This window comes from Mustela nigripes, chromosome 2 (assembly GCF_022355385.1).
Source record: "Mustela nigripes isolate SB6536 chromosome 2, MUSNIG.SB6536, whole genome shotgun sequence".
Taxonomy (NCBI): Eukaryota; Metazoa; Chordata; class Mammalia; order Carnivora; family Mustelidae; genus Mustela; species Mustela nigripes.
The window spans coordinates 16888879-16915747 of record NC_081558.1 but is presented as its reverse complement, the minus strand read 5'-3'; the positions used below and the strand labels follow the sequence as shown (position 1 = coordinate 16915747).

At 63.9% G+C, this 26869-nt stretch overlaps 2 protein-coding genes across 4 annotated transcripts in view; both read right to left on the bottom strand.

Annotated features, from left to right (window-relative positions):
• Positions 1-1341: 1341 nt before the first annotated feature.
• Positions 1342-4678, bottom strand: LOC132011260 (death domain-containing membrane protein NRADD-like). Of its 2 annotated transcripts, none has more exons than XM_059389589.1 (5): positions 4502-4678; positions 3153-3311; positions 2307-2490; positions 2058-2188; positions 1342-1971 (listed from the first exon to the last, which is right to left on the bottom strand). In XM_059389589.1, the coding sequence occupies exons 2-5, from the start codon at positions 3256-3258 to the stop codon at positions 1652-1654; spliced, it is 741 nt and encodes a 246-aa protein (XP_059245572.1). In that variant the 5' UTR covers positions 3259-3311; positions 4502-4678; the 3' UTR covers positions 1342-1651. The 2 variants fall into 2 exon arrangements, with proteins under 2 accessions (XP_059245572.1, XP_059245573.1); XM_059389590.1 differs by having other exon boundaries at positions 3153-3234.
• A 316-nt stretch (positions 4679-4994) lies between these two features.
• NBEAL2 (neurobeachin like 2) overlaps positions 4995-26869 on the bottom strand; it is a 28944-nt gene continuing 7069 nt past the window's right edge. The window contains exons 2-55 of one of the 2 annotated variants that reach the window (XM_059389586.1): positions 26018-26106; positions 25808-25936; positions 25619-25700; positions 25401-25525; positions 25159-25241; positions 23453-23538; positions 23074-23356; positions 22805-22911; positions 22230-22310; positions 20755-20838; positions 20264-20362; positions 19180-19781; positions 18963-19095; positions 18754-18873; positions 18254-18575; positions 17951-18033; positions 17747-17839; positions 17339-17513; positions 17075-17208; positions 16542-16701; positions 16232-16334; positions 15920-16073; positions 15664-15822; positions 15345-15504; positions 15084-15169; positions 14418-14924; positions 13593-13771; positions 13338-13497; positions 12999-13136; positions 12545-12907; positions 12310-12459; positions 12033-12190; positions 11751-11875; positions 11526-11661; positions 10898-11058; positions 10665-10798; positions 10482-10589; positions 10278-10373; positions 9775-9899; positions 9539-9679; positions 9229-9359; positions 9002-9111; positions 8774-8891; positions 8573-8670; positions 8386-8502; positions 7652-7741; positions 7453-7562; positions 7107-7279; positions 6902-6996; positions 6551-6667; positions 6296-6454; positions 6071-6219; positions 5579-5714; positions 4995-5483 (exon numbers count right to left, since the gene is read on the bottom strand). In XM_059389586.1, coding sequence (XP_059245569.1) covers positions 5382-5483; positions 5579-5714; positions 6071-6219; positions 6296-6454; positions 6551-6667; positions 6902-6996; positions 7107-7279; positions 7453-7562; positions 7652-7741; positions 8386-8502; positions 8573-8670; positions 8774-8891; positions 9002-9111; positions 9229-9359; positions 9539-9679; positions 9775-9899; positions 10278-10373; positions 10482-10589; positions 10665-10798; positions 10898-11058; positions 11526-11661; positions 11751-11875; positions 12033-12190; positions 12310-12459; positions 12545-12907; positions 12999-13136; positions 13338-13497; positions 13593-13771; positions 14418-14924; positions 15084-15169; positions 15345-15504; positions 15664-15822; positions 15920-16073; positions 16232-16334; positions 16542-16701; positions 17075-17208; positions 17339-17513; positions 17747-17839; positions 17951-18033; positions 18254-18575; positions 18754-18873; positions 18963-19095; positions 19180-19781; positions 20264-20362; positions 20755-20838; positions 22230-22310; positions 22805-22911; positions 23074-23356; positions 23453-23538; positions 25159-25241; positions 25401-25525; positions 25619-25700; positions 25808-25936; positions 26018-26106 — 8118 coding nt within the window. In that variant the 3' untranslated portion in view covers positions 4995-5381. The remainder of the gene's footprint in view (positions 5484-5578; positions 5715-6070; positions 6220-6295; positions 6455-6550; positions 6668-6901; positions 6997-7106; positions 7280-7452; positions 7563-7651; positions 7742-8385; positions 8503-8572; positions 8671-8773; positions 8892-9001; positions 9112-9228; positions 9360-9538; positions 9680-9774; positions 9900-10277; positions 10374-10481; positions 10590-10664; positions 10799-10897; positions 11059-11525; positions 11662-11750; positions 11876-12032; positions 12191-12309; positions 12460-12544; positions 12908-12998; positions 13137-13337; positions 13498-13592; positions 13772-14417; positions 14925-15083; positions 15170-15344; positions 15505-15663; positions 15823-15919; positions 16074-16231; positions 16335-16541; positions 16702-17074; positions 17209-17338; positions 17514-17746; positions 17840-17950; positions 18034-18253; positions 18576-18753; positions 18874-18962; positions 19096-19179; positions 19782-20263; positions 20363-20754; positions 20839-22229; positions 22311-22804; positions 22912-23073; positions 23357-23452; positions 23539-25158; positions 25242-25400; positions 25526-25618; positions 25701-25807; positions 25937-26017; positions 26107-26869) is intronic. The other variant, XM_059389587.1, reaches the window with a different exon arrangement.

Sequence of the window (26869 nt, the reverse complement as noted above, 5' to 3'; positions counted from 1 at the left end):
GGGGGGGGGGGGGGGGGGGGGGGGGGGGGGGGGGGGGGGTTGTGGTGCAGGGGTGCGGCTCTACGCTCTGCTGCTGCTCCCAACCAAGTCAAACTCATGGTTTGACCCGAGGCTCCAGGTTTCAGATGTTCCAAGGACATTTAGGTGGCCTTCCATTAAAGGGGCATGACCAGGGAGTTGCAGAGTTTCAGACAGGACACCTTTGGAGAGGGATTGTGTTACCTTAGCTCCCTATGAAGTTTTTTCGGAAACATTCCCCATCCCTTGACACCTTGAGACTCCACTCCCCCTTAGTTATGACAAGAGTTGCCAGCCAATGGAGAAGCTTGCACATCCAGGGCCAGTCCGGTCCTCAGGAGCCCTGGGACGGACTCCCAGCCCCCCGAGGTGTGAGCTCTCCCAGCAGGGACCGGTCTAATTTCATCCAACTGAACGCCGAGCCCCTCCTGCTTTCCCTTCTGGGTTTCCCAGGTTTTTGCCCAACAGTCATCTTCACCTGCCCTTCCTTAAGGATGAGATTTCCAGGGTTAAGCAGCCCTGGCGAAGGGTTTCTGAGGAGCAGCGGTTTGATGCTGGGCACTCAGAACAGCCGCTCCCGATCACGGCACAGCAGAATAGGATGAAGCCCAGGCCTCCCTGGGCCCCCACTGAACCCCACGACTCCTGAGCTCGGGTGGCTGTTGCTTCAGTGCTCTGACCCTTGTGGTTGCCAGGATGGTGGCCACTGTTCCTAGGCAGGGGCCTGTCTGCTGCAGCAACCCCTTCTGAAGGCAGTAACCAACCTGCCTGCTTCTTCCGGGTGGGCAGACTTGTGGGGTGCAGGCCCCTTGGGCAGGGGGTTTGACCTGCAGGCCCTCGGCTTGTGTGAAAATCACAGAAGCAGCTATGGAGTCATGTTTGGAACTTGCGTGAGTCTTCTAAGAGTCTTTCTCCTGTTTTTCTCATCTAGAGGTGACCTGCGGCCCATGGCGTCTGCCTCCAGCCCCCCCTTGGTACTGGTTACAGCAGAATCACAAAAATGGTCTCAAGCCCAAGGCCTCTTGGTACCAATCTGAGAGTGTAAGGAGTTGGGGGTTGGGGGGGGCTCCTGAACACGCCATCCCAGTTACTGTCCTCCAGCGAGGGAAGCTGAAGTTCAGAAAGCTAAACCAGCTCGCTCCCACGTGCAGCCAGGGCACGGCAGGCACAGGACGTGAATGCCAGCCGGTGCCTCCAGTGCTTGCTGGGACACACAGCCACTCACACGCTCCTCCCACATCCCAGGGACCCTCTACTTTTTCTGGGCCTCCGCCTCACAGCCACCCAACTGTCCCACAGGCCCAAGGAGTCAGAGGCGGCACAGTAGTCCAAAGTTGCCTTTAATAGGAGATACAAAAGTAGAAAAACCAGCTGAGGCTGAATAAGAGGAGATGGAATGGGGAGGATGAGGGCAGGGCTACTCCTCCCGGCTAAATCCCCCATGTCCTGGTCCCTGTCCTGGAGGAAGGTAGGACAAGGGGAGGTGAATGGTGGCCGGGTCTTCTCTGTTCCCTCCTACCCGAGCAGGCTGAAGCCACCAATGCCAGGAAGCTCAAGGAAGGAAAAGCATATGTGGAGTAGGGGGGAAGCACCAAAGCAGGTTCCCTGAGAGGCCAGGCTGTGGTGACATCGCTCACACCACAGAGCAGCCCTCAGCTGGGGAGCTCAGAAGCCGGACCACATCTTCACGGCCCAGGGCGGCCAGGGCGTCCTCCAGCACCCTGAGGGTGGCCCCACTGCCTTCTTTGACGGCCCAGTCCCTCAGTAGGGTGTGGGCTGGCACCTGGCCCTGGGCCATGATCTCCACAGCGTCCGCGTGGTAGCCCAGGCGGCTGGCCAGGCCCTGCCAGCCCTTGTCAGGTTCGCCGGACACTTCCAGGAGCCGTTCCACTTCCTCTTGCTGCTGCCGAGAGAGATGAAGGTAGAGCCGGCAGCCAAGTTCAGGATGTGGCCCTGGGGTGGGAGACAAGAGGGTCAGATGGGATGGGCGGTATGGCTGAGAGGGTCTGAAAGTCTGTAGATTAGGGAAGGAGGCTCACCCTGGCTCCCGGGCAGCTGGGGATTGTCCAGGAAGACAACGCTGTCCCCATGCCTCTGGTCCCTGTCGAGGGCCCCCAGCTCTGCAGTCCGAGCTTTGGCCAGCTGCTGTCTTTGTTTATGTGAGCGCCAGCTGTAGGGAGCAGGGGGGACCCGCCAACCTGTTCCAGCCTTCACTGAGACAGAGAGGGAGCTGGCCGGGAGTCCAGATGGGGAGGGGTGCGCCATAGGGCAGTGCCCGCAGTACCTACCACTTGAAGGCCACGTAGGCGAGCAGACCAAGGACCACCGTGGCCAGGAGGGCACAGTAGACAGGGATAATGCTGCCTGAGGCCCCTGGAGGCTCAGGGGGGAATGGGGAGGAGGTATTGGGGGCCAGAGCTCCCCCTACCCATACCTCTTCCCTGTTCCTGTCCTGCACCCTCCGGGTCTTATCTGTAGAGAAAAGGACAAATAGGATCAAGAGCATGAAAACAAGGCCAGGGCCCCAAGTAGCGGTCACTTAGACTTTGCTGCCAGAAAGGTTTGAACCAAGTGTCCCCACTTCACAGAATCAAAAATTCACACCACAGCATCAAGATTGGCTCATTATCCCACCCTCGTCTCCAACAGCCTCCTCCTCTCTGCTCACCACTGTTAGACACCTAGCCCTTCCTGGGGTGTGGGGGGGTGTTCTCCTCTCTGGTGTCCAAACGTCTGCTCTTGCTCTTCTCCAACTGGCAGGTATCGCCTACTCTGGGAAGGCTTCCTTGATCTCTCCCAGTCTCTCCCTTTTCTGGCTCCTGCTGTGCCTCCTCTGTCTATGGCAGCATCACAGTGTGTCCTGTGTCTCCCACCATGTTTGGACCGTGAGAGCAAATTGATACATGCTGGTCCCCATAGGGGCTTCTGCACAGGAGACCTTGTAAAGTTTTGCAAAATAAAGCTGAGCTAGAAGGCAAAAGAATGCTGCTGCTTGCTTCTGCCTGGAAGCCAGTTATCTCCACGATCCAGCGCAGGCAGGGCTTACGGTACGGAGACTCTAAAGCTTGTGACTGGACTTGTGTGGGACTTAGCCACCTACCCAGTGCCCCAAATCTGGATCAAAAGACACTTACCCACATGGAGCATGCCCTCCCTGTGGCTGGAGTTGTGAAGCATGGCTCTGCCAGCCAGCAGGGCTCCCAGGGACTGCATCTCCTGGAGAAGGGGTTGGAGTGTCATGCCAACACTCAGGCAAGGGAGCCGGGAGATGTCTTCTCTGAGTCCAAAATCCGCTACGTGTAGTGAGATGGGGAAAATTCTTCAGGCCAGATGCTGGGAGTCCCTTGGTGTTGGTGTCATTTGTCTCCAAATCCTGGCTCACTCCATCCTGATTGACTCCAGGGCTGGTTACCCACCCCACCTCTCCAAGCTCCCCATTCACCAACCTGGACCAGTTCCCTCCTGTGTGAGATGGGGTGGGGTAGACAGAGCTAGTCCCCACAGGCCAAAGCTGGAGGAGCCAGGGTGCAGCTCAGGATGGAAGAGAGCAGCTTGGAAACCTTAGCAAACCCCTGGTCTGAGTCCAGGGATGGCGTGGGAAGACCACAGAGACTCCCATCCCCACCTCAACCAGAGCCAGGCTGGGAACTTGCTGGCAGGGTGGGGTGGGGGGCTCCCCCAGATTTCACAGCATGAGCCAGCAGAACCCAAGTCTCCAAGGCAGGGCTTCCTGTGACTACGGTCCCGCTCCTGCCTCCAGGGTCAGATCCGGCCCTCACCTCCTGCCCGGAAACTGGACAGAAGGGTTCCTTGGTGGCCCAGAGGCCCCCTGGTCCCTTCTCACCTGGGAATTCAGATGGCCTGGAAGCAAGAAACCTAAAGGACAGGACTACTTAGTCCCAGGACCCACCTGGACCTACAGGGCTGATCCTGCTGGAATCTGCTTCCTAAGGCTTGGATAAGAGAAGCCCCATCTGGGCTGAGAATGGATCTTGCCCAGAAAGGCACCAAAAAGAAACCTGGGGGCAGGCCCTTTAACTCCCCAACATCCACCACCACATCCGGCCTGGTCTCCAAACTCACTACCCTGCCCAGTCAGCAAGTGGGTTTGGGACAGAGACTGCAGTGGTCCTTGTCGCGAGTTAGGGTTATACATTTGTATCACTTACCCCGTAAGGGGCCCCTTCCTGGATCCTGGATGGCAGGTGGGCCTGTGACCAGCGCGCCTAGCCACGCCAGGCCTCCATCTGCCCGACCCACCCTGAGCTGCGGGGCTGAAGCCCCCACCCCCACTCCCGCCTACATACACACACACACTCGTCTCCGGGCTACAAAATACGTCCACGCGTGCCAACACGGACGCCCGCACCACGACGGCCTACACTCGCAGGATCGTGGGCCTCGAGGTAGGGGGACAGAAAAGCAGCCCCCACCTCTCGGTCGGGGGTAAGATCCGGGGCTCTGTTCCCAACCCCCTCCTGACCTGCGGCAGCCGCCCCTCGTGTCTCCCAGGATCCACTCAGGCTGGCGAGACCCGCGCCTCTGCGCCGCCAGGCTCCAGTGGGCCAGCCGGGAAGGCTGCGTGCCGTCCCTGGGGAGGCCAGCTCCGGCGAGGCGCGGAGCTGGGCGGGGCGGGCGGTCCCGGGAGCCAGCCCGAGCGCCCACGGAGGAGGGGCCTAGGCCGGAGCGCGGGGGCGCGCAGGGGGGCGGGGCGGGGGGCGCGGCCGTCCACGGTCCCACCCCGCGCAGGGGCGCGCACACGTGCGGAGGTGTCGCGAGGGAGCGAGAGAGCGAGCCGCTGGGGAGGATCCGCGGGTGGGGTCCCCGGGGACAGGGGAGGGGCGGCTGGGGAAACTGAGGCCACGCGGAGGGGGTGAGTCGCCCGGGAGGGCTTCTGGGCCGAGGAAGGCGAGCCCGGGCCGGGGGCCTGGGCAGGCGGAGACGCCGCGCGCACGCATACTCGGAGGCGAAGCAGCTACAAAAGTAGGCCAAGTTTATTGCCGAGCGCGGGAGCGCGGGGGGCCGCTTTTAGAGATTAAGGCCACAGCCCGGCCCCTGCTCCACGGGGACGCGGGGTTTGGGAGCCTGGGCTCCCTCCCCACACTGTGCAAAAAAGTGCTGTGCGGCCGCGGAGGCCAGTGCCACACTCCTGGCGGCCCCTCTGCCGGCGAGGGGCGGGACTTCCTGGAGTGAACCGCCCACCAATCCCTGAGTTGGGCGGGGGTGGGGTCCCGCCCACCCCCGGAGCCGGGCCGAGGGCCGCGGCGTGGTCTCCTCCTCCGGATTCCCGCCGACTCCTGGGCGGGGCCTCCACGGGCGGAGGCTGCTGGGGGCGGAGCCTGCGCGGTGGGGCGGGGCGGCTGTCAGCGCGCCTCTCCTGGGTTGTACTCTGTCTCTCCCGAGGACACCTGTGAGATGCGCCTGGAGGACCGCCACAGCTTCCGCGCGAACTGGCTGCTGCGCGCCTGGGGGTGGGGTGGGAGGATGTAGGATTGGGGAGAGGTGGGCCGGGACCGTCGCTCCCCACCCCGATCGAGGCCCGCCCTGCCCTTATCCTCACCTCAGAGGGCTGCCCAGCGCCCACCACAATAAGCTTGCCGTCCTCAAGGCCCACGAGCACGTGGCTGCACTCCTTGGTCACAGCCACGCTGCGGATAGGCACCTTCATGAGTAGGGGAGGAGCAGCCGGGAGCAGCCTGCAGGGAGGGAGGGAGGGATCTGAGCTCTCAGCTGCAAGGAGCTTTGTGTCTTCTTTCTCCCGAATTCCCCAACCCCTAGCCCCCATACCCTCTGCATTTGAGGGAGGGCTTAGCTGAAACTCTAAGACATAAAGGGACCTCCCACAGGTGTGTGGCTAAGGGAGGCCCAGGGCAAGATCAACCCACTGGAGAACAAGGGACAGGCCCCGAAGGGGCCCATAAAGGCCATGGGTAGGCCCACTGTGGTAGGGGTGGGGAGATGGAGGGGGGCCTGGGAGGCTAGCACCCTCTAGTATCCTCTGCCAATGACTACCACCCTGCAGGTCCATGAATTCCAACAAAGCGGAACTCACTTGTTCAGGTGAAGGATGTGCAGGGCGCACTGGGCTGTGCCCAGCAGAACAAAGTCCTCTGTCACTGCCAGGGCTGTGGGCTGCTCGACCAGGGGCAATGAAGCCCGTAACTTCCCATTCACGGAGTACAGGTGCAAGGAGTAGGTGACCTGGAAAAAGCAAGATGTGTCTGCAAGGACAAAATCCCAACTACCCTGTTCTTGGCCGAGCACCCCTTTTCCATACCTGAGCCCCTACACGCTCCCACGCTGAGCTCTGTACCACAATCTGGCCCTCAGACCCCAGCACCAGATGGGACACAGGTCCAGGCAACATGGCCCCTGGGGGCCGCAGCGCTGCCACAAACTGGCCACGACGTACGGTGTGGATGATCACAATTCCATCCTGCAGGAAGACAGGGTGCGGAGCATAGGTCTCTAATCTCTGGAGGCACTGCCTAACAAACTCAGCCTCCCCTGGGCGCAGGCACACACCACACACCTCAGATCCAGAAACAGCCATGTCGAGTTCGGTACTGATGGCCACACAGCTCACAGCAGCCTCGTGCCCGTAGAGGACCTGCACGGGCTTTGATGCCAGTCCCACCGAGAAACCACCCTGTGGGGAGCCAGGGCCTGCTCAGGACTGGGGATACCTCACTGCCCTGGCCCGAGAAGGCTGAGGCTCCGGAAAGTGACGGCCTTGTGCAGAGCCAGAGCGCTGGAGGGTTGTGGAGCCCCAGCCTTGCTCACGGTGGCAGAGAGAAGGGCAGGACTGCCAATCAGCTGAGAGGTGGATGGGGGCTGCAGGTGCGGACTACGGGAGGGTCCCTGGGGCTGCCCACCAGCCCACCTCCTGCAGGAGCCGCCACACCATGCATGTGGTGTCCCGGGAGCCCGAGATGAGGTAGATGCCACAGGTGTCCAGTGCGAGGCAGGTCACTACATCTGCATGGGGAGCGGAGGGGGCAAGCGGAACGCAGCGGTCATCCCCTCCCTGGCCGACCAGCCTGCCCTGCATCCCTCCCCCACCCCGCCAGTTCCGGGGCTGTGCGTACCCAGGTGGCAGTGGAGCTGTTTCAACAGCTTGCCCTTCGGTAGTGCGGTCACTCGCAGGCTACCGTCCCAGTGGCCACCACTGAACAGCAGCTTTCCATCGGGGGCCACTGCCAGAGCTTGCCCATCCACACCACGGTCTGGCACCCACGGACCGCTCAGCAGTCGTTGCATCCTGACCCAGTAAAGGGGGGGCGGGGGGAGAGGGGGAAACAGGGCAGGTGAGACCAGGCTGACGTAGAAGACCCGGGCCCTCAGAGACCTCGGCTGGTCCCTGACCGGGTGGGGCACCAGCTCGGGGGTATGGGGCATTGAGAGCCCACCCTTGCCCACTTCCCTCTGTCCTACTTGGAACTGCCTATGGTGGCGTCTTTGCTGAAGCTGAAGTAGTTGTTTATGTTCCGGTCATAGGGCAGCCAGCTGTGGATGCCCAGCAGCCCACTGGCGCTCACGGTCACCTGGGGGCCAGAGGGGGCAGAGGTGGGGTGGTGGAGGGCGGAGTCGGAGCAGGAGTGGAGCTGAGCTGGGGGCTGCGTGGTGCACTTACCAACAGGTCTGAGGAGCCCTGGATGGTGAAGGAGTGGGACTGCCGGTGGGGGACTAGGGCCAGCACCAGGGGCACGCCATCACTGATGACCTGCGGGAGCAGAGCACAGAGCTGGCTCTGCCTCCGTGCTCGGCCGGAAACCCCACTCTCCTGCCTGCCACCTGGGGCACCATTCTTTCCTCTCCTCTCATCCCCAGTGCTCATAGACTAGGGGGTCACAGAGGCAGAGGTCCCCCTGCGACACAGTCGGGAGAGCTCACTGGGCCTTCAGGAAGGCATCTCCAAAGGTGAGGGAGTGACAAGCTGGGACGGACAGGACAGCAGCTCTCTCAGTCTTGACCTTGGTCCTACCAGCCTCTGACTTCACATCCCCCAGCCTGCTGGCAGGAGGGGAGGGGAAACTAAAAAGGTCAGGACTGGGCAGGGGGGGCTTCTCATGGAGGGATTCCATCTCTGAGGACTGTGAGGGAAATGATTCATGGCCAGACGGCCTTCCTTCTGGTCTCCCTAAGGTTTTCAGAGATGGTTAGGTACTCAACAACTTGTCCCGGCCTTGGCAAAGAAGGCGCCCCCATCCCTGCTCCCCTATCCCTCTCCCGTTACCTCTTTTTCAAAGATGTCTAACATCAGTGACCTTGATTTAGGTTTTCCATCTACCCCCATGAGGCTGGTAAGGGACAGTGGTGGTAAACCCATTGCACAGAGCGGGATGATAAAGCTCTGCCTCCCCTCACCTCCGCAAAGAAGGCCTTGAGCTGGTCCAGGTGCTGGAAGATGCTAGGTGAGTTAGTGTCCAGACGTGCAAGGCGCTGGGCTGCTTCCTCAGCGGAGAGCCGAGCGGGATGTGGCTCCTATGGACGAGTGACTGGTCAGCACCGCGGCATGGGCATCCCTGACCACGATCCTTTGAGCTGGCCTCACCTTCAGCAGCTGACAAGGAGTCTGCCCGAAATTACTGATGATGCCCTCCAGAGCCTTCCGTTCCCGCTCATCCACCACGTGGTCCAGGTCCACGGCCCCTGGGTAAGGCAGGCAGAGCAGTCAGGACCTGCTCTGTGCTCTCCGCACTCAGCCCCCCGCAGCTGTGCCCTGGCCCCCGCAGGAGTCCGGGGTGCCACCCACCCTCGTAGGTGCAGTAATAGAAGACGTTGAGGGCCTCCTCCGCGGCCGGTCCCCGCTGCTTGTAGCCAAAGATGAGGTCGATCCACTCATGCAGGTGGGCAGACACGTACTCAGACTCCTGGAGGCGGGGAGGCACCCATTAGTCCATGGACGGCTGATACCCCACTCCCCCTGGCGCCCCTCAACCCTGGCTGTCCGCCTATCCCGTGTCCGTGTTCATCTCCTCACCAGGGCCTGGCGGTGCTGCTGGATGAAGTCCTCGGGGGAGCTGGCCCACGGCGGCAGCACCACGTCACCCACCTTCTCGTTGGTCAGCTGGAGGCAGCCCAGGTCGAAGCCTGGCCCGGAGGACGGGGTCAGCGGTCTCACTGTGCCCTCTCCACGCACTTCCCGGGCCAGGCCTGGCCTGTGCGCTCCGCCCCTGGGGCCTCCCCGCGCCCCCTGCCAGCTCCTACCGTTCTGGTTCTCCAGGAAGTCGGGGAAGTAGAAGAACTCCGGGATGAGCTCCTTCACATCGGCAGGGCTCTCCAGGCGGGCCTGCCAGGCTGCCGCCACTGAGTGGAACTGCCGGTCGGAGCAGTCAAAGCTGGGGGAGGGGCACAGGCCAGAGTGAGGTGGGGACAACTGGGACAAGGAGAGAGAGCTGTAGCTGGGGGCAGGAAGGGAGCCCAGGGGCCCCGGACGCCCAGAGGACCTGCCTCTTTCCCTCCTCCGCGGCAATCCACCCTCACCCCTGTCATCTGCCCGGCAGCCCCTGGGCCTCACCGGCCACTCTGCAGCTGGACGTGCAGGGAGGTGAAGGGTTCCACACGGATGAGGTAGTGCATCACGCCTGCGGCGTTGGAATAGTGGGTGCCGTAGTGGAACTTGTCGATGGTGCCCGCCGGGTCCTCGAAGCTCTCGTACCTGCAGCCACAGTCGGGGTGGGGGGGCGGGGAGTCAGCAGAAGCCCTGCCCTCGCCCATCCCAGCCCCCAAGCCCAGCCTGGCCCACTCGCTCACTTCTCCCTCACGAGCTGGGCATGCTTGGGGTTCACCACACCGATGGGCTTGGACAGGTCCCGGAAGACGGCTGGGTTGCTGAGGTCCAAAGTTGGAGACACGTAGTCCTGCAGGACCCAGGGGAACTGGCCACCCACCCAGGGAAGGAGCTGTGTGAGGGTCCTGATGGCCTCCGTGCCCAGTCTGCCCAGCCCTCACTCTCAGGAAGATGGGCAGAGCCCACGGGCAGAGGGGGAGGGGGCGCATTACCACTTGGAGGGACCACAGGGAAGCAGGCCAGAACAGGTTTCTCTTCAGGGGGCAGGGGGGTAAGGCTTGAGGAGGAGGTGGATAGGGCTCAGGGAGGGGGTGAGTAGGGGCAGGGAACAGAGGCAGGTGTCAGGCAGCACCCACCCCCTGCCCGGGCCTGGCTCAGAGCTGGCCCACCACCAGCGCCCACACCAGGCTGAACCAGGGCCAGCAGAGCAAAGGGGCAGGAGTGGAGGTAAGGAGTGGACCCTTACCACAGGATACTGGGACAGGTCGTTGTAGGTTCGCCCTGCAATGGTGTTGAGTTGCATCAAGTACTCGAAGTTGGAGATCTCACGCTGGACCCATTTCTGGGGGGCAGGGGCAGGCCAGAGGTGAGTCCACTGGGCTGTCCATCCCTCCTGTCAACCACAGGGCCTTGGCCTCCCCCCCCCACCCCCCAACTCGAGGCCTCTCACCTGGATGAGGCCCGAGGCACGCAGCATCTCTTGGGGGGAGCGGCTGCTTAGGTAGCCTTGGCTCGGGGGTCGGAGGCGCAGGAGCAATGAGTATACCTGGTTCCGTACCTGGGTGTGGAGCGGGATGGGTCAGGGCTGGGGCCCGGGGGCCTGGCAAGGGGAGGAGGCTATGGTCCCGCCCACCTTGCAGGGGAAGTTGAGGAAGTAGTTCGCCTGATCAATGAAGAAGAGCTCAAGTGCTGAGCGGCGCAGGTTGAAACGCCGCAGGTGGACCTCACGCAGCTGGGCGAGCGGGCGCCGGAAGTCGTGGCCAATGCCTATGTCAACGGACACCAGGGGCAGCAGTCACTCACCCTGACCCCAACAGACCCCATCCACCCCCTGCCATCCTTCTCAGCAGCCCTAGGAGGACGCACCCTCCTCTGTTTCCACACGCTCAGCGCTGCCATCATAGAAGTACACGTGCTGGGTAGTGATCTCCAGCAGCCCTGGGATCACGGCCACCACTGTGACCAGCTGGCACTCCGCGGAAAGCACCAGCTTCTCATGCTGCTCGTCCAGTTCCGCCGCCTGCATCCTGGGGGCCGGCACTCACTTCAGGCTCCAGGCTCCGGGACCCCCTTCCAGATAAGCCCAAGGACCACACTCTCCTAGCGCCATCAAATCACGGGGTACAGACTCTTGTGCTTCCCACAGGAAAGGGAGGAACCGTCCAAGGTGCAGTGCCCACCAACCCTGGTCCCCACCCCAAACCTGGGCTTCTATCCCTGGCTTCCTCTGTTCAGCACCTGCCCACTCCCTTGGGCCCCCACACAGGGTGGGTCTGTGTTTCTCAGCCCTGCCCTGGGGTGCCTCATCACTAGCTGCCCATTCAGCTAGACAGCTCTCCCCAACTGCCCACCTGACTCTGGACAGTCCCTGCAGGGTGTTCACCGCCATAACCAAAGACAAAGTAGCTCAGGAGTCAGTCCCATGGGAGGTACGCGCACAGTGGGGTAGATCCCTGCCCCCCGGCTCCCCGGTTCTGCTCCCAGCCACACTCACGCTTTCTCCAGAGCAGCCAGCTCATCTTCGCCCAGCTGGTCTTCCTGCAGCTCCTCGGGGAGGGCACTGACTTTGGCCTCCTTGGTCACCGCTAGAGGCAGCGAGGCCTCCTCCGTCGGGGTCAGGGGGGCCTCACCTGCAGAGGGCCCAGGGGTGCTCAGCCAGAGCTGGGCAGGGCTGGGCCTAGGAGCTTGGGCAGATACTGCTCTGGACACACTTTCTCACCCAGGTTGTCGCGCAGAGCACTCGCTTCCAGATGAGGGTTGAAGTGATGGTTGGGCACTAGCTTCAGACGCATGCGCGAGTATGTCTCGGCACTGGACAGCTTCCAGCGTGGAACAGGTGGGTCCCTGAGGATATGTCCGGGATGATGGTCGTGGGTGGGCATGTGCATCCGCCAAAGTCCCCATTCCTCGCCGGTCTCATCCCAAACACAGTCTGGTGGCCCAGGACCCTCCAGCCCTCCCAAGCCCCTCCACCACCAGGCTCCGCCCTAGCCCCGCCCACCTCAGGGCCCAGGCCCCACAGGGGCTGGAGAGCTGCCGCCACAGGGCCCCCCAGTGCAGCAGAGCGGTGGAGTGTTGCGTGGACTGCTGCTTCAGTGCCGCTGCATAGCGCAGCCCTTCCAGGCGTCCCCGCCTCTGCGCAGGTTCCAGCACCAGGTCCTGCGGGGTGAGGGCAGGGTGGAGGAATGGGTCAGTCCTGCAGCAGGCTTCTCCTCCCACCAGACATCCTCTGGGCACAGGAGTAGAGCAGCTCCCCACCCTGGCCCCAGTCTGCACACCTGGAAAGCCCGCCGGCTGTGTGCCCGCTCCCGCTGGCGCCGCTGTCCACTACTCATGAGCATGTCATAGCAGGCGTTCCAGAAGCCTGACATGAGGTCATGGCTCTTCGCGTAAGTGTCCATTTCGAACTGCAACATGGTGGGCTGCACCTGGAGGACCGGGCAGGGACAGGAGATCAGCGCTCCACGCAGCAGCCCCCAACATTTCTCCTCCCGCACCCCCTCCTCCAGGCACCTGCTTGTCGATGAAGTGGCGCCATTCAGGTGTGGCACAGAAGACCTGGAAGTCCTCGAAGAAGGTGGGGCTGCCGTTGGTCGGCGGCAAGGAAGGCAGTCCCCACTGGAGGCCCAGCAGCCCATAGGCCCGATCCAGCAGCGTGCGCACCAGGGGCACCAGCCATGAGCAGCGTTCAGTTGCTGCGGCCGCTGCCCCTGGGGGCTCCGTGTCCTCAGTGGTCGTTTTTGACGGGAAGGTGTTCAGTGCCCGTGCCAGTGCCACCTCCAGCTTGGAGAGCACATAGCAGGCCTCCTCCCGCCGCATGGGCACCGCCGCGGTCTGCAGCAGCCAGTGCAGCTTCACATAGGCCTGGGCATGCAGCTGGGGGGCAGAAAGGGGTGTGGGTGGCCCCAGCCACTCCCCAGGCTCCCCACACCTGCCGCTGCCGCACCCCAACCGGCCCTGGGCTCACCTGCGGGTCCTCCAGCAGGATGTAGCCAAGCACTAGGCGCAGGCCAATCTGGGCCATCTCTCGGAGATCCGCCATGCCGTTGGCCAGGTGCGGCCAGGCCCCCAGGCGGTCCAGCAGACTGCACACGCCCTCGAAGAGCTGCAGCCGGGCGTATTCCAGGCCGCCATCCACAGAGCGGGCCAGCAGCCCGTGGGGAAGGAGGAAGGTAAGGTTTAGGCTGGGCGCCAGGTGGGGTTTCCCGACACAGACCACATTCTGAAGCACCCGCACGCTCGTCCCCCTCCTGGACCAGACGCCCACGGGCTCACGTATGGCTCCCAGGCCTCTGAGCTAGCGTACCTTCTCACTCCACAGCTCCTGGTTCCCGTGGCCCTCCGCACACAGGAAGTCCTGCAGCAGGCGTAGCAGCCAGAGCGCCTGCTGGGTGAGGCTGGCCAGGACCCCCACGGGGGCCTCCTTGATGTCGGTCAGGGCTGACTCCAGCATCATCTCCAGAAGGCTGGGGATGGATGACAGACTTGGGCGTCTGTCTGACTGCCTTCTTCACCCGCGGGCTTCCCGGAGGCCCCTCACCCTCCTGACTGGCCTCCTCACCTGCGCTTGATGCAGTCGGGCGGCCGCACGAGCGTGGCTGAGGCCCCCAGCTGGGTGAGCACTGAGAAGACCTGGCCGCGCTCCCGCCACGCGGCCTCGTCGCTGCCTTCCACGCCACGCCACGTCACCGAGAATAGCACATTGGTGAGCAGGTTGCACAGTTCCTCCTCGGAGGTTTGCTGGGGGCACAGGTCGGGGGTGTGGGCCGGGGAGGAAGGGGACTGCTGACTCTCCCGCTAGCCTTGCTGAGCACCCCTTGCCGACCACTCCCTGGTGTCCATACCAGGAGGGACAGCCTTCAGCCAACAGACAGGCTGGGGCCTAGAAGAATGGTGGAGGGGCCTTAGCCGCTGCCTGAATCCCAGGGAGGACCCTGGGGTCTCAGGGATTCCTCAGGGGAGAGAAGGTATGGTTCACAAAATTACCCCATAGTTCTCACTGGCCCCCAGAACTGTCCTGGAATCCTCTAGAAGAATGCCACAGTATAAGCAGAAACCCATCCCCAAATCCGGAAACGCAAGGCAGATCCCTTAGAGCGATGCTGCTCATGGGCTCTGTGAAGTCTCTGCCCTGCAGGCTCTCTTGGGGACTCCCCAAAGCCTGGCTGGTGCCCCCACTCGGGCTTGGCATCATTTGTCCTGTTCTGGGACCCCAACCAGGAACACAGCTGCGGACGAGAGCTCCCGAGGGGGCAGCAGCGGGGCCGACCGGCGGCTATAGCCCTGATGTCCGATAGGCCCTCACCTTTGGAAAGGTTATACTGCCTGCCTGGGGTCCCAGAGGGGTCCCTCAGAGCCCGGCAGTGGCAGAGCAGGCCCGCCTCACCTGAGGGTTGCTGGTGTTTGAGGTATCGTCCCCACTGATGGTGGGCTCTGGGAGGCTGCCGTCCTCTAGCACGTTGGAGAGACTGGAGCTGTGGCGGCCGTGGGCCACAGGGAAGGGCCGGGGCCCATCCAGAGGGGAAGGGGTGCCAGGCTGGCTGGCGGGAGTAAGAGTGCCGCTGCCGCCGCCGCCGGTGTTGCACGACCCCACGCTGGCCCGTTCCAGGCCCAGGTCAAAGGGTGTACAAAACGGGGAGAGAGCGTGGTAGAAGGCGTCAGGGTCAGGGCTGGGGGTCTCCGAGGGGAGGAAAACGTCCGAAGTCTCAGGTGACTCAGTGGGTGGCTGGCATAGGGCTGGGTCTGGGGAGGTGGGTGGCTCTGGGGAGAAGGGCAGGGGACTGCCAGCTGTGGCCGCCTCCAGGACGTATAGCCGGGTCAGCACGTCCTGCCAGCCAGCCTGTCGGGCCAGGAGCCGCACTATGTCTGGCTGTCCGTAGATGAGGTGGAAGAGCTGCCGGGCCAGGGCACAGCCAGTAAGGGACGCGGCCAGCGCTCTGCCCCTGGACTCCCACCCCAGGGCCTTTGCAAGGGAGCCCCCTCACAGGCAGGTAAAGCAAAGCCCCCATGGTAGAAGCCCCATCCTCCTCAAGCTGTCTCCCCCCATACCCACCTGGCGACAAATGTCCAGGCGGACGCTGAGGTCAGCCTGGAGGGACAGCTGTACCACAGCCAACAGATCTGAGAGATTCAGGCAATCTGGAAGGATGGCCAGAGAGGCCCTGAGGGACTGAGCACAGGCGGGGGACCTCGCTTCCCCGCTGGCCCAGCCTCAGCCCCTGTGCCCATGCCCTTCCTCTATCTATCTGCCCTGTTTCCTGGTCCCGTATCGCCCTTCCACCTGACCTGCCTCCTGGCCCTACCCAGGTGGTACCTGCTCCCAGGAATAGCCTGTAGAGGCCCTGGCAGAGCTGGGGGGAAGCAGCCCCCTCCGGCAGGCAGGCGACGAGTCCCTGCAGACCGTACTCTCGTAGCCGGAGGCGCTGGCGGCTCCGCTCAGGTAAGCGCTCGTTCTGCTGCAGTTTTCGCAGGATCTGGGGGTGGGGGGGTGACATAGAGGGTTGTCCTCATGGGGAAGGAGTGACTGGAGCAGGGGAAGTCACCACGAAGGTCTGTGGCTCCAAGGGACCTATTCTACCTCCCTGGTAGGTGGGGCCATGGCAAAGGGAACACGAGGGGCAGGCCGGGTGTACCTTGCAGACCCGGTCAGGCACCAGGGGCCGTGACCTCGGCCGGACCAGCAGAGCCAACAGCACCTCAAGGTTCCCTGGCTCCACGAGGAAGACGGCCAGAGACTCCTGTGCCGGCGAGCCCTGCAGCAGCGCCAGGAACAGGTCCAGGGCTCCCACCACCTGGGGATCCAAAGTCTCCTTGTGGGCGGGCCACTCCCCTCGACACGGTCCACAGCCCACCCCGCACCCAAGCCCCCCCCTCAAGCCTCCAGCCTACCTGACCATCATCAGTGGAGCCCACCAGAAAGCTAAGCACCACCTGCATGTCCTCAGCTGCTGAGCTCCGAACCAGGAACTCCCGCACCAGGCCCAGGAGCGAGGTCTGCACTGTGCGCACGTCGTCGGCCACTAGGGGGAGCTCCCGCGGCGGGCTGGGCCGGTACCAGCAGGCGCAGCCACCGAGGGCCAGGAGAACGCAGGGGAACCGAGGGGAGAGAGCAGGCAGGTGAGCTGGGGGGACCGAACCCCATCCCCAAGACCAGAGGCTGCTGTGTCAGGCCCACAGCTTGTCCGCCCCCACCGGCCTCACCTGTAATGGGTGCGCAACGCGTCCAAGATGAACTGGACCCCGTACTTCTTCCGTAGCTTCTGTCTGTGCTCCCGGACGATGCTGGACATGTACTGGATGTGGCCTGGATGGGCGTCATCGGAGGACTCAGGCTCCACCCCTCCTGAGCTGGGCCCCTTCTGCTGTCCCTTCAGGAGAGGGCCATGTCCCTGCCACATCCCCCAGGGTCGAGCTGTTCCCTCAGATGGCCCAAGGCGGGGTTCTAACTTCTTGGAACCTCTACCCCCACCTGCGCCTGCTGGCATCCCCCCACCCAAGTCCCCACACCCACCGAGGCGCACGGCAAAGTCACTGGGGCTCCAGAGGTGGAAGTGGAAGAGCACGTGCTGGTAGAGCAGGTAGAGGAGGGGCCCGCCGCCCTCTGCAGCCACCTGCTCCATCAGCAGCTGCGCAGACATGAGCACGTTCATGTCCATGGCCCAGCTGGGGACCTGGAGTGGAAGGAGGCAGTGTGAGGCGGCAGGCCCGGGATGGGTGCCACTGAGCCCCCCCCCCCCCCAGCATCCACCCTGCCCCGTACAGGCAGACGGAAGGAGCATCCTGCCTGTTCTAAGCCTTTTCGTGGCTCCCCACTGCCTCCGAGGGGCAAGCTCCCCAGCCTACTGGGTGGGTCCCTTGCCCCAGTGGGGTGCTGGTACTTCTTTGGCCAAACCCTGCCAAGCTTGGCAAGGCCCTGCTCAGATGCCAGCCCCTCCCCCAGGAGGCTCTCCCCGACAACATCAGGTTCTCCTTCTTAGCTCCCCAACGCTGTCCCCGCCACCAGACAGGGCCAGCTGCGTCCCCGTCCCCCGTCACCTGCCCCACCTTGCGCAGGAGGGCTCCAATGATGGCCGGCCCCTGGCACTGCACCAGGCTCTCCTGGTTCCCCACATGGCCCTGCAGGAAATTCCGCAGCATCAGCAGGAAGGCGGCCACGGCATTCCTCTCCATGCGCACCTCTACCGGCCACCAGGAGGGGGACAGAGGTATGTCAAGGGTCTGCCAGCAGCAGAGGCCATAGGCACTCCAGCCTCCTTATCACGCCAAGAGTCCCTCACCGCCCTAACCCAGGCGCCAGGGCCACTTTACCTGAGGACTTGCCCAGTGGGAGAAGCAGGCCCTGGGTATTGTGGGCGGAGGTCAGCTCAGGCCCCACGAGGTCATGTGTCTCAGCTGGACCTGCCTCGGCCTCCTGGGGCTGGGAGGCCACTCGCTCCAGCAGGGGCAGCAGGGCAGCCATGCCTCCCACACAAGTCACCACATCCTAGGGGAAGGGCTGGCTGTGGGAAGGCAGCTCCCAGCCACTTCCCGCCCCACTCCACCCCAGATGACCTTCCAGTCTGGGAAGCTGGGTCCAGGGGACTCTGGTTCTCTTGAGCGGACCTCCCCTACCGACCTTGCAGGGCACAGTGTGGCTCCCCAGCCCACCCTGCACTCAAACGCGTGCCCATGCTAGTGCCCCCGGCACCCTTGGCACGTGCACGGGTGCACACGCACCTTCACATCCCAGGTCTCCACCCTGTGGCCCGTCAGGCGGCCATCCAGCCCATGGCCAGGGGACAGGTCCAGGCAGATGTTGTTCCTACAGGCCTGGGGGCGGGGCGTGGGCGGGAGGCAGGGTCAGTTAGAAGTGGAGGTGGCACAGGAGTTGGGGGGCAGGGGAATGTAGCAGGGCTGAGCCAACTGCCCCCCACCCAATACCTGAGGTGAGTAATGGAGGAGCAGCTTGGTGCTAAGCTCGTGCAGCTCACCCTCGGGCTTGAAGGGTGCCATCTCCTTGGGCCCTGGGGGGTGGCCAGGGGGCTTCAGACCTGGCTGGGTGTCTCACCCCACGCCATCCAGAGCCTGCTATATGTCAGAGGACATACACCCCCAGGAACGCCTTCTCCCTCCTGGACCCCTAGTTTCCAGCCTGGACCCTGAAGGAACCCCCACCCCCCAGGTAGGAGCTGGGCCAGGGGCAGGGCGCGGGGGTGGGGTGGGGTGGGGGGTGGTGCTGCATACCTAAGGTGAACAGGGCCCGCAGGGCTGACGCGGGCAGGGCTTCATGGAAGATGGCCACGGCCCCCAGCTCACCCTCCAGGGACGTAGGGCTGCCCCACCGGGTGTCCTGTGTGCCTGCAAGGGTGGAGCTGATGCTGCCCTCCTGCAAGGGGGTCACCAGCCCGGACCCCCAGCCAAGCCCTGCAGTGGCCGGGACCGACTGTGAGCGGGAGAGGGAGGGGTGAGGGGGCGCCAGGGCTGTGGGGACTGGTGGCGTAGGCAGCCCCGTGGTGGTGGTCGTCGTGCGGTGCCCAGCGGAGCCAATACAGCAGGAGGAGAAAGGCTGCGGGGCCGGGGTTGGGCAAGTGGTCAGATCACAGCGAAGCCCGGGGTTCCGCCTGCATCCAGTTCCTCACACGGACCCCTGTGGCCACGCGGACCCCAGAGGCCGGAGTCCGAGGCCCCACCGCATCCAAGATGCCCCGGCTACCCCAGGCCTCCCCAAACCCTGCCTGGCACACCTCACTGAGGGAGGGGCAGCGAAGGGCTGCCGTCTGGACCAGCTGGCCGTCTTTGTAGACGTGGACCAGGTTCTGGCTGAAGGGCCGGCGCCCAGGCACATGGACAATGGCCACGCAGTGCTAGAACAGAAGCCTCGGCATCAGGCTGGTGCTTGGGGTCTCCTCCACCCCCCACCCAGGCCATCCGAGCGGATGAGGGAGAGGCTCACCCAGGCGGAGTCAGCAAAGGACACTTCAGGCAAGCTCATGGTCAAGTACTCCTTCCGGGTGCACACGGCCACCACCAGTGTCCCAGCTGCCGTGAAGAAGGCCTCGAACCCTGAGCCGCTGCTGGTGAAGAAGCTGGGGACAGGCGGTGCCAGTTAAACCTGCGGCTTTCCTGCTCAGCCCTACGGCACCGCACCCCGCTCCCTGGCTATCACCCACCTATAGAGCTGCTTTCGCTGGAGTGGCCGGGAGGGGGCTGGGGCAGGGGCCGCAGCTGCGGGGTACAGACAGATCCAGGCATGGAAGGTGAAGCCGGGTCCCGGCCAGCGCTGCACGGGGGGCACCATAATCCCCGCCATGCTGGGCGTGAGATCAAAGTAGTGCAGGGCTCTCGCGGGGCCCTGGTGCCGGGCCATGCCTGACAATGCACGGATGATGGCCCCCGCGTGTCTGGCCTTCCCAGCCTCTGTCCCGCTGGGCTCCGAGTCCAGCGCTGGTGGCGGGCGCAGCAGACGGCGCAGCTCCAAGGGCCTCAGGGACACTCGGCCCAAGGCTTGCAGCAACGCCAGAAGCTGCTCTTGGCAGTGGGCCCCCAAGGTGACCCCGGCGGCGAGGGTCTCCAGCAGGTGGCCCACCAGACCGGCCTGCACACACGTGCCCCGGCTGGCAGGGCAGCTGTCACAGAGCCAGCGGAGGTGCTGCGCGAGGAAGAGCCGCAGCTCCGCCGTGGGCAGGGCGGGCAGCCACTGCATCAGCAGAAGCACGGGCTGCTCATTGACAATCGGTGGCGGTGGACATCCACTGTGGTCACCTTCCACAGCCTGGGGGTAGAGAGCACGGGATGGTTCCTGGGGCAGCTGGTAGGTGACGGGAAGGGCTGCCCTGCTGGCCACGGGACCTCCATGGCTCAGGGTGTCGGCCTCCAGTGCTGGAGGGCAATGCGTGCCAACCTGTCCTGCTCATGCAGGTCGCAGCTCGGGGGAGACGGAGGCGCGTGGGCACGTGGCACTATTTACACCAGGCTTCTGGCACCGTTAACCCCCTGAGCCCTGGCTTTGGGTCCGGGGTGGCCTCAACCCCAATGGCCTGTTCCGGGATGATCTGGGGTGGGGGCGTGGGGGTGTCTCGCTCCCCTGCACTGGATCTTCATCCCAGGGACACGGACACCTTGGTCGGGCCACGGGCCCCACTACATAACACCCATGGCCAACAGAGCCCCCAAGGTGGAGGGCTCACCCTCCATGGGAAGCCTGACTCGGTGCTGACCACCCCTGGGACCCCAAACCCACGCCTTGGACCTCACCATGTTGAGGAGCTCCTGCAGCAGCCTGCGGGTAGGGGGGCCATGGCTCTGCAGAACCTCGAGCAGGTGCGGGTAGCCGATGCGCTCCTTAAACACCTCCTGGGCAGGAGGAAGGGAGCACATAGGTGGGCCCCCAGGGCAAACCCAAAGCCCATGGAAATCCCAGAAGAAGGAGCATCTTTCAGGGCTCCCCCACCTGGCTCTGCCTCCGGGTCACAGTGCTGGCGAGGGCAAGAGCTCACGGATGGCTGCGGGGGTAAGGGTCCCCTTGGAAGGCTGTAGATGGTGGTCAACCCCCAAGTATCCTCCCCAGTCCAGCCCCGACCCCAGAGATCCAGCTGCCAGCTCTGACCTGCACCCCACAGGGCAAAACGCCTGCCCCCTCAGCTCCGTTGCTCTAACAGCCATCAGCCAGAGCTGTTCGGGGGACATGCGGTCAGTTTAACCCCCCACTCCACACCCCTCTGGTAGCCAGACTGCAATGTCCTCACCTTGGCTGAGGGGGAGCCGCTCATAATGGAGGTCAGCACTCGGACAACGTGTACTACGATGGCGTCTGTGTCCTGGTCCAGAACCTTGGGGTGGGGTGGGGTAGGGTGGGGAGTCAGCAGCAGGGGTGCCAATGTGTCACAGCTGGCAGCCCCCTGCTCCTGGTGTAGGGCCAGGAGCAGGTGCCCCAAGGCACATTGCTGAGCTGGCTGGAAGCCTTGGGAGTGGGGTACCGGGCCTTCTACTCCTTGCTCGTGCTACTGTGACCCTCACCCTGACCCCAGGGCCCTCTCTGAGTAGCTTGGCCAGACCCCTTTGACAAAGAGGCCAGGGAAGAAACCAAGACCCTCACCGTGACAGATCAACAGGGGACCCTCTCACTGTACCTCTTCTGTCGCTCACTGTTCGGCAGGCTTACAGGCCTCAGTCCCCGCCCGTCCCCACCCAAGCTAGACACACACATGCAGGCAAGTGCTCCATCACCCATGATGATTGACGGGGGGGGGGGGGATCGAGGGACAACCAATCACAGGAGGTTAGAACCAGAAGAACCTTCGAGACCTTTGAGTCCTACCCTCCCCCTTGCCCCTAGATGCAGGTGAGGGCACTGAGGCTCACCCTGGCTGAACCCGATCGCTGGAAACAAGCCGTTCACTTGCCCTGCCCCACCCCTGGGAATGGGCTTCGAGAATGTGTCCCCAGCTGCCAGACTGCTAGGCTGTAGTACCCTGGCTCCATGGGGCCTGACTCTCCCAGCGACCTCGCACAACCTCCTTCCCCTCCCCAGTCCTCAGTATCCTATCGATGAAAACGAGGGGGTCTCACCCGCCTTGTCTGCTTTGTGGAAAAGTAGATATGCAGGCTCTCAGAAAACAGGTTAAAGCAGCAGCCACAGGGGCTGCCTCATGAGGACAAAGCCAGAGGCCCCTCAGGGTTGGGGCCCAGGCAGTAAACCCCCTGAGAGAGGGTTCTCCATGCGAGCCCCTGACAGCTTGCTGCCTCTTCCAGCTCCCGTGCCAGGTGAGGCAGGGAGACATCATAAGGGGATGAGGGACTCCCAGGGACCTGCTTAAGGCCGGCACAAAGAGCCATGGAAAGAAGTGGACCCATGTGTGGGAACCTCCTTTTCTGTCCCAGTCGTGTCCCTTAGTATCTGGACTTCAGTTTCCCCTTCTGGGAATGGGGGGTGGGTAGGTGGTTGAGTTTCGAAGGTTCCTTCCAGCTTGGCAAAGCCAAACCCTAGCTCCCAATACTAATACTGGGTAGGGCACAGATCACTCCTGCCCATTCCCTTGAAGCAGCGTCTGGAAGGTGGGGGAAACAGCATGGGGGATCCGGCCCCATTACTAGGCCACCGCAGGCCTTACACGTATCTGCTCGTTCCCCCTGCACAGGCAGGAAGGGCTCAAAGAGGGAGCCGCAGGGGGTGGGTGCCCAAGGAGGTGAGTGCCTGAGCAGGTCAGCCCCAAGGTGGTACCTTCTGGACATCGGGCTCGGTCAGTAACCGGGTAGCCAGGTCACTGTCCCCCTCAGGGGGCGCCCGGGCCTGCAGGTACAGCTGTGGGGAAGGGGGAGGGCACAAGGTGGAAGAGGCAGAGGAGAGAGAAGAGGAGGAAGATGGGGAGAGGGGGGGTTAGAGCGGGACCAGGGGCAGCTGCCAGGGTTCTGCCCCGTGGGAAGGCTATGTGTGCCCTGACACCCAGGCAGAGAGCCCCACCAGGCACTGAGGAAGTCAGGGATCCGAGAGCTGCCCATGCTCAGAACAGACCTGGGTCTGGGGGCAGGGCAGGTAAGTGGGCAGGAGCAGGGACTATATCTAAAACAGCGGGCCCTCCTCCTGCCCCTGGCCTTGGGGCGGGAGAAAGGGGGACAAGGGGCCAGGGCAGCTCCTGTCCTTCGGCCACATCCCTCCTCCTATGGGGTGCAGAGCCATCCCGAGCCTCAGGCCACCCTGCTCGCCACAGACCGCCCCAGCCCAGTCCAGCCCAGCCCAGCCCAGCCCAGGACGGGCAGCCCCCACGAGGGATTCCCCAGCCTCTGGGCCCCGCCCACCTTGCTGTTCTGGATGAGGCGAGTAAGGTGTTCGAAGCAATTGTTGCTCAGGAAGGTGGCCTGCAGCACCGGCCGGTCCTCGCACGCCAGCATCCGGGGGATGGCGTCTGCAGACGGGTCTCCGGTCAGCCCCCCGGGTCCATCCCATCAGCGACCCCGCCCGCTCAGCCTCTCGCCTTCTTCCCACGCTGCCCGGTCCTGCCTTCCGTCTGCGCGTGGACCTTCCCCGGCCGAGCCACCTCCCCAGGAGCCTGGGGGCCCATACCCACCGAGCATGCTGACCCGTAGGGCGACAAGGGCCTCTTCGGGGCCTGGGCTTGGGCCCGCTGGCCAGTCGGCATTAAGGATGCGGAAGTAGCCCTCAAGCAGGGTGCGGAGCTCTGGCCCACGGGGGGGCGTGCGGCTGGCATGCAAGACATGTACGGCCCCCACGAGCGCCTCCAGCGCCAGGGGCACCAGGCGGGGGTCCTGCGCCGGCCCATGGTCCCAGCCCTGTACCACACCCAACAGGCCCTGCACGGAGCCAGCGCTCACGGCCATCTGCCCGTTCTCCTGCAGGTGTGGGCAGAGACGGCAATGGTCAAAGGGCTTGAGCAGCAGAGCCCTTGAGGTGGCCGCCCTCTGGTTCGCAGGCTCCTCCGGGCTTACCTTCCCTCCCGCGAGGATAGCCCCGAACAGGTGGACGAGGCGAAGCAGCAGCATGGGGGGCAAGCCATCTGCCCCCTGCAGGCTCTCTGGATAGGGTGGGTGGGCAGGACAGGGCGACGTCACCAAGCTTGCAGGGGACTACCCAAGAGGGAGGTGCCCTGGGGTCGGGGGAGAGGACTGGGATGTCCCGTGTGAGGGGAAAAGACCCCGTTCTGTCCTTGGGGGTCTAAAATGTCACGGCTCTCTGCCGAGGTCTAGGGAAGACATGGCCCTTCTTCGGGGAGCTTGAAGGCCTGTGGTCCTGCCCTGAAAGCCTAGCCAGTCCCCCAGATCTTTAACCTCCAAAGCAGGGACCCCAGGGTAGGCAACACACCCCCCCACCCCACTTCCCCACGGCAAGCCAGAGTTGAGCTTCTCAGATACAAAGCTGCTCCCGCTACCCTGCGACGGTTGGAGCTTCCTGTGACCTGTTCTGGGGACCTCGCTGTATCTACCGTACAGATGCCCCCCCAACCCCCACCCATGCCCCCGATGGGGACTTCTAGGGGCTTTCACAGTCTCCCATGTGGGAGGCCCACCTGGCTCTGCTCCAGCCAAGCTGGACAGGATGCCAGGCCACAGACTGAAACTCACAGAGCAGAAGGGACCAGCCCTGGGTCACATGAGTGGTGTGTATGGTGGGGGATGGGGGCAAGAGCAGGGCTCACTAGATTCGGGTGGGACGGGCTGGGACAGCTCCTTGGGCAGAAGGCATCCGAGCTGAAGCCCAAGAATGCAGGTGGTCTGGGAAGTGACAGGAAGCAGTAGGGAAAGTCATGGAATAACTGCATTTCAGGAGGGAGAGGACAGGGTGCAGAGAGCAAGTAGGACTGGAAAGGGAGGCCAGTAGGACTGGAAAGGGACTGACGGCAAGAGGAACAAAATCCAGTCTATTCTGCAAAGAGCACTCAGGTTGTGGGAGAACGGAGGCAGGAGCTCCCGGGGTGTGTGTGTGTGGGGGGCGTGTCTCCCCTTTTGAAGTCGTGGGCCCTGCTCCAGACCCCAGGCCTGCAGCAACATGGCACACCCCAGTGACACTTCCACACCTTCTGTGCTAACAGGCCACCACCTCACCAAGCCTGGTCTGCCCCAGTCCACAGCCATCCTGCCCTGTCCCATCTAAAGTCCAGGCCAGCCACCCTCGGATGAGAGGGAAAGAGGGGACCGGAGAGAAGAGGGTCCCCAGGGGCCAGAGGTGGCCAGAGATGTCCTGGGGGTCGGCTTGTCCAAGACCACGGGAGCAGGAAGCAGAGTCGGTGTAGACATTGTCTAAAGGAAGGGTGCAGCCTCCAGGGGGAAAGGGATCAGACTGGGGAGTTTTAAGAAGGTCCAGATCAGAGTGCGATCCCAGGGGCTTCTCAGACCCAGGAAGCAGGAGGGAAGAGGGAAGGGAAACTGCTCCCCCACCTCATGGAAGGCCTTCACTCCCGCCGGGAAGAGAAATCACTCATTGTGCCCAGACCTGCCCTTTCTTTCCTCTCTGGCCCCGAACTCCCTCGCCCCTGGAGGCCTCGTCAGTTTTCCGTGGTGCTCCCAGCCCTGCTGGCTGCCACCACTAAGGGCATCCCGCCCCTGTGGCCACTGGGATGGGGAACTGCAGGAAGGGGCTCAGGTCTGGGGGTGGGGCCAGGTGGGGGCCCCCCGAAGGGGCAGGGGCGGGGCCTGACCTCGGAAAAAGGCGCTGAATTCACAGGGCAAAGCCGCTGGAGGGAACTTGTACTTGCTCTTCTCCTTGGAACTGATGATTTCCCTGGGGGTGGGGGTGGGGAATGGGCAGGGGCCCGCGTGAGGCCAGGCACTGCACCCTTGCCCTGGCCATCCTCCCGCACCAGCTGGGCCCCCTGCCACCTCCAGACCCCGGCCAGAGAGGCCACCCTCAGTGGGTCCTCTGAGGTGGGCTGGCTCTCACCCACTGTGCTGGCGCCGCCAGGTCTGGTAGGGGTCAAAGAGGCCCTCACAGAGAAGCAGGGCGTGCAGGGCCACGTTCTCCAGCAGCAGCCCACGGCCCTCCTGTGATGCTGGGGTTCCTTTCAGCTGGAGGCATGGGGAGAGGGCGGAGGGGGTTCGCTGGGCCCTGGACACCGCCTACCACCCCCCACCCCCACCCCAGGCTAGAGCCCACCTCACCTCTGCCATCAACCGGGTCAGCAAGGCCAGCACCCGGGGCAGTAGCACCTGGCCCCAACCGGCCTCTACATTCTCCAGGTTCCTGGGAGGGAATGGGGAGAGAGGTCCCGGGGGTACAGCAGCCCCACCTCCGGCCCCCACCCCGCTCCCAGCTGCCCACCCTCCCCAGAGCAGGAAGCAGGGACCCACCTGCAGAGGACGATGAAGAGCCTGAGCAGCAGCAGGGCTTGCTCCGGGTCCCCCGCGTCCAGCTGCTCGGCCAGGACATGCAGCGCGTCCAGGGGCAGCAGCGGTACCTCAGCACCCGCCTCCTCCGGCCTGCAGGGAGGGGGTCGCTAGGGCACCACGGACCCTGTCTCCCAGCGCCGGTCCCCGCCCTCCAGGTAGATCCAGGCTCACCTGCGTGGCTCCAGAGAGGACAGCGAGATGCTGTTCTCGAAGGCACCCACGAAGGCCTTCAGCCACTGCTGCAGGTAGCCCAGGTCCTTCTGTGGGGGAGGGGCGGGGGGCAACAGGGGTGGGGGCAGACCAGGGGCCGTGGACAGGGTTTGGAGGCGGGGCAGTGTGGGAGGACAGAGGGAGGGGTGGGTAGGGGAGGAGAGAGGACAGGAAGTTGGAAGGTCAGCCGGAGAGGGCTGTCCTGCACATTGACCTCTCTCCCAGGACCCCTGTCTGCTTTTCCCAGTCTCCTAGTCTCTGCTCCCACCTCCCTAACCCTTGGGGATTCAGGCAAGCCTGACATGGGGCTTTGGTGTGCACACTCCTGGGATGGGGCCATGGCCCACACTGATGCTGGGGCTGAAGGCTTTCCACCCGCCAGCCACCCGGATCCAAAGCCTTGGGCTGCCTTCTCCCAGCTCAGCAGCCACCACCTCCAGGAGACCGTGCTGCACGCACACCATGGGCCAGGAGGACCCATGCACATGCACATTCCCCACACAAACAGGCAGAATGCCCTACCTCACCCTGGGAACCTAATGCCCCACCCTGGCTGGTTACCTGGACCCCAGGCCCCAAAGCTGGTTCCATGGGCAAGAGGGGCAGCGGCTGAGCCCGAGTTTGGGCGCCCGCCGCCAGGGAAACTTTGGTGTGAACGGGAAACGTCCCCTCCCGCCCCGCCGGAGCAGGAAGCGCAGAGTCACGGTGGGGGAGGAGGGCTGCTTCCTCCCGGCAGACCGCAGGGATGTGGGGGGGCCAGCCCCACCGGGGCACCCAGGGCCCTTCAAGAGAAGCAGTGAGGGACCTGGCCCA

Coding starts and splice junctions, on each gene's coding strand:
- LOC132011260 (XM_059389589.1), bottom strand. CDS start 3,258: ATGACACTCCAACCCCTTCTCCAGGAGATGCAGTCCCTGGGAGCCCTG. Junction 2,189..2,306: donor GCCTACGTGGCCTTCAAGTG/GTAGGTACTGCG, acceptor TGCTCCCTACAG/CTGGCGCTCACATAAACAAA. Junction 1,972..2,057: donor CCAGCTGCCCGGGAGCCAGG/GTGAGCCTCCTT, acceptor CTCCCACCCCAG/GGCCACATCCTGAACTTGGC.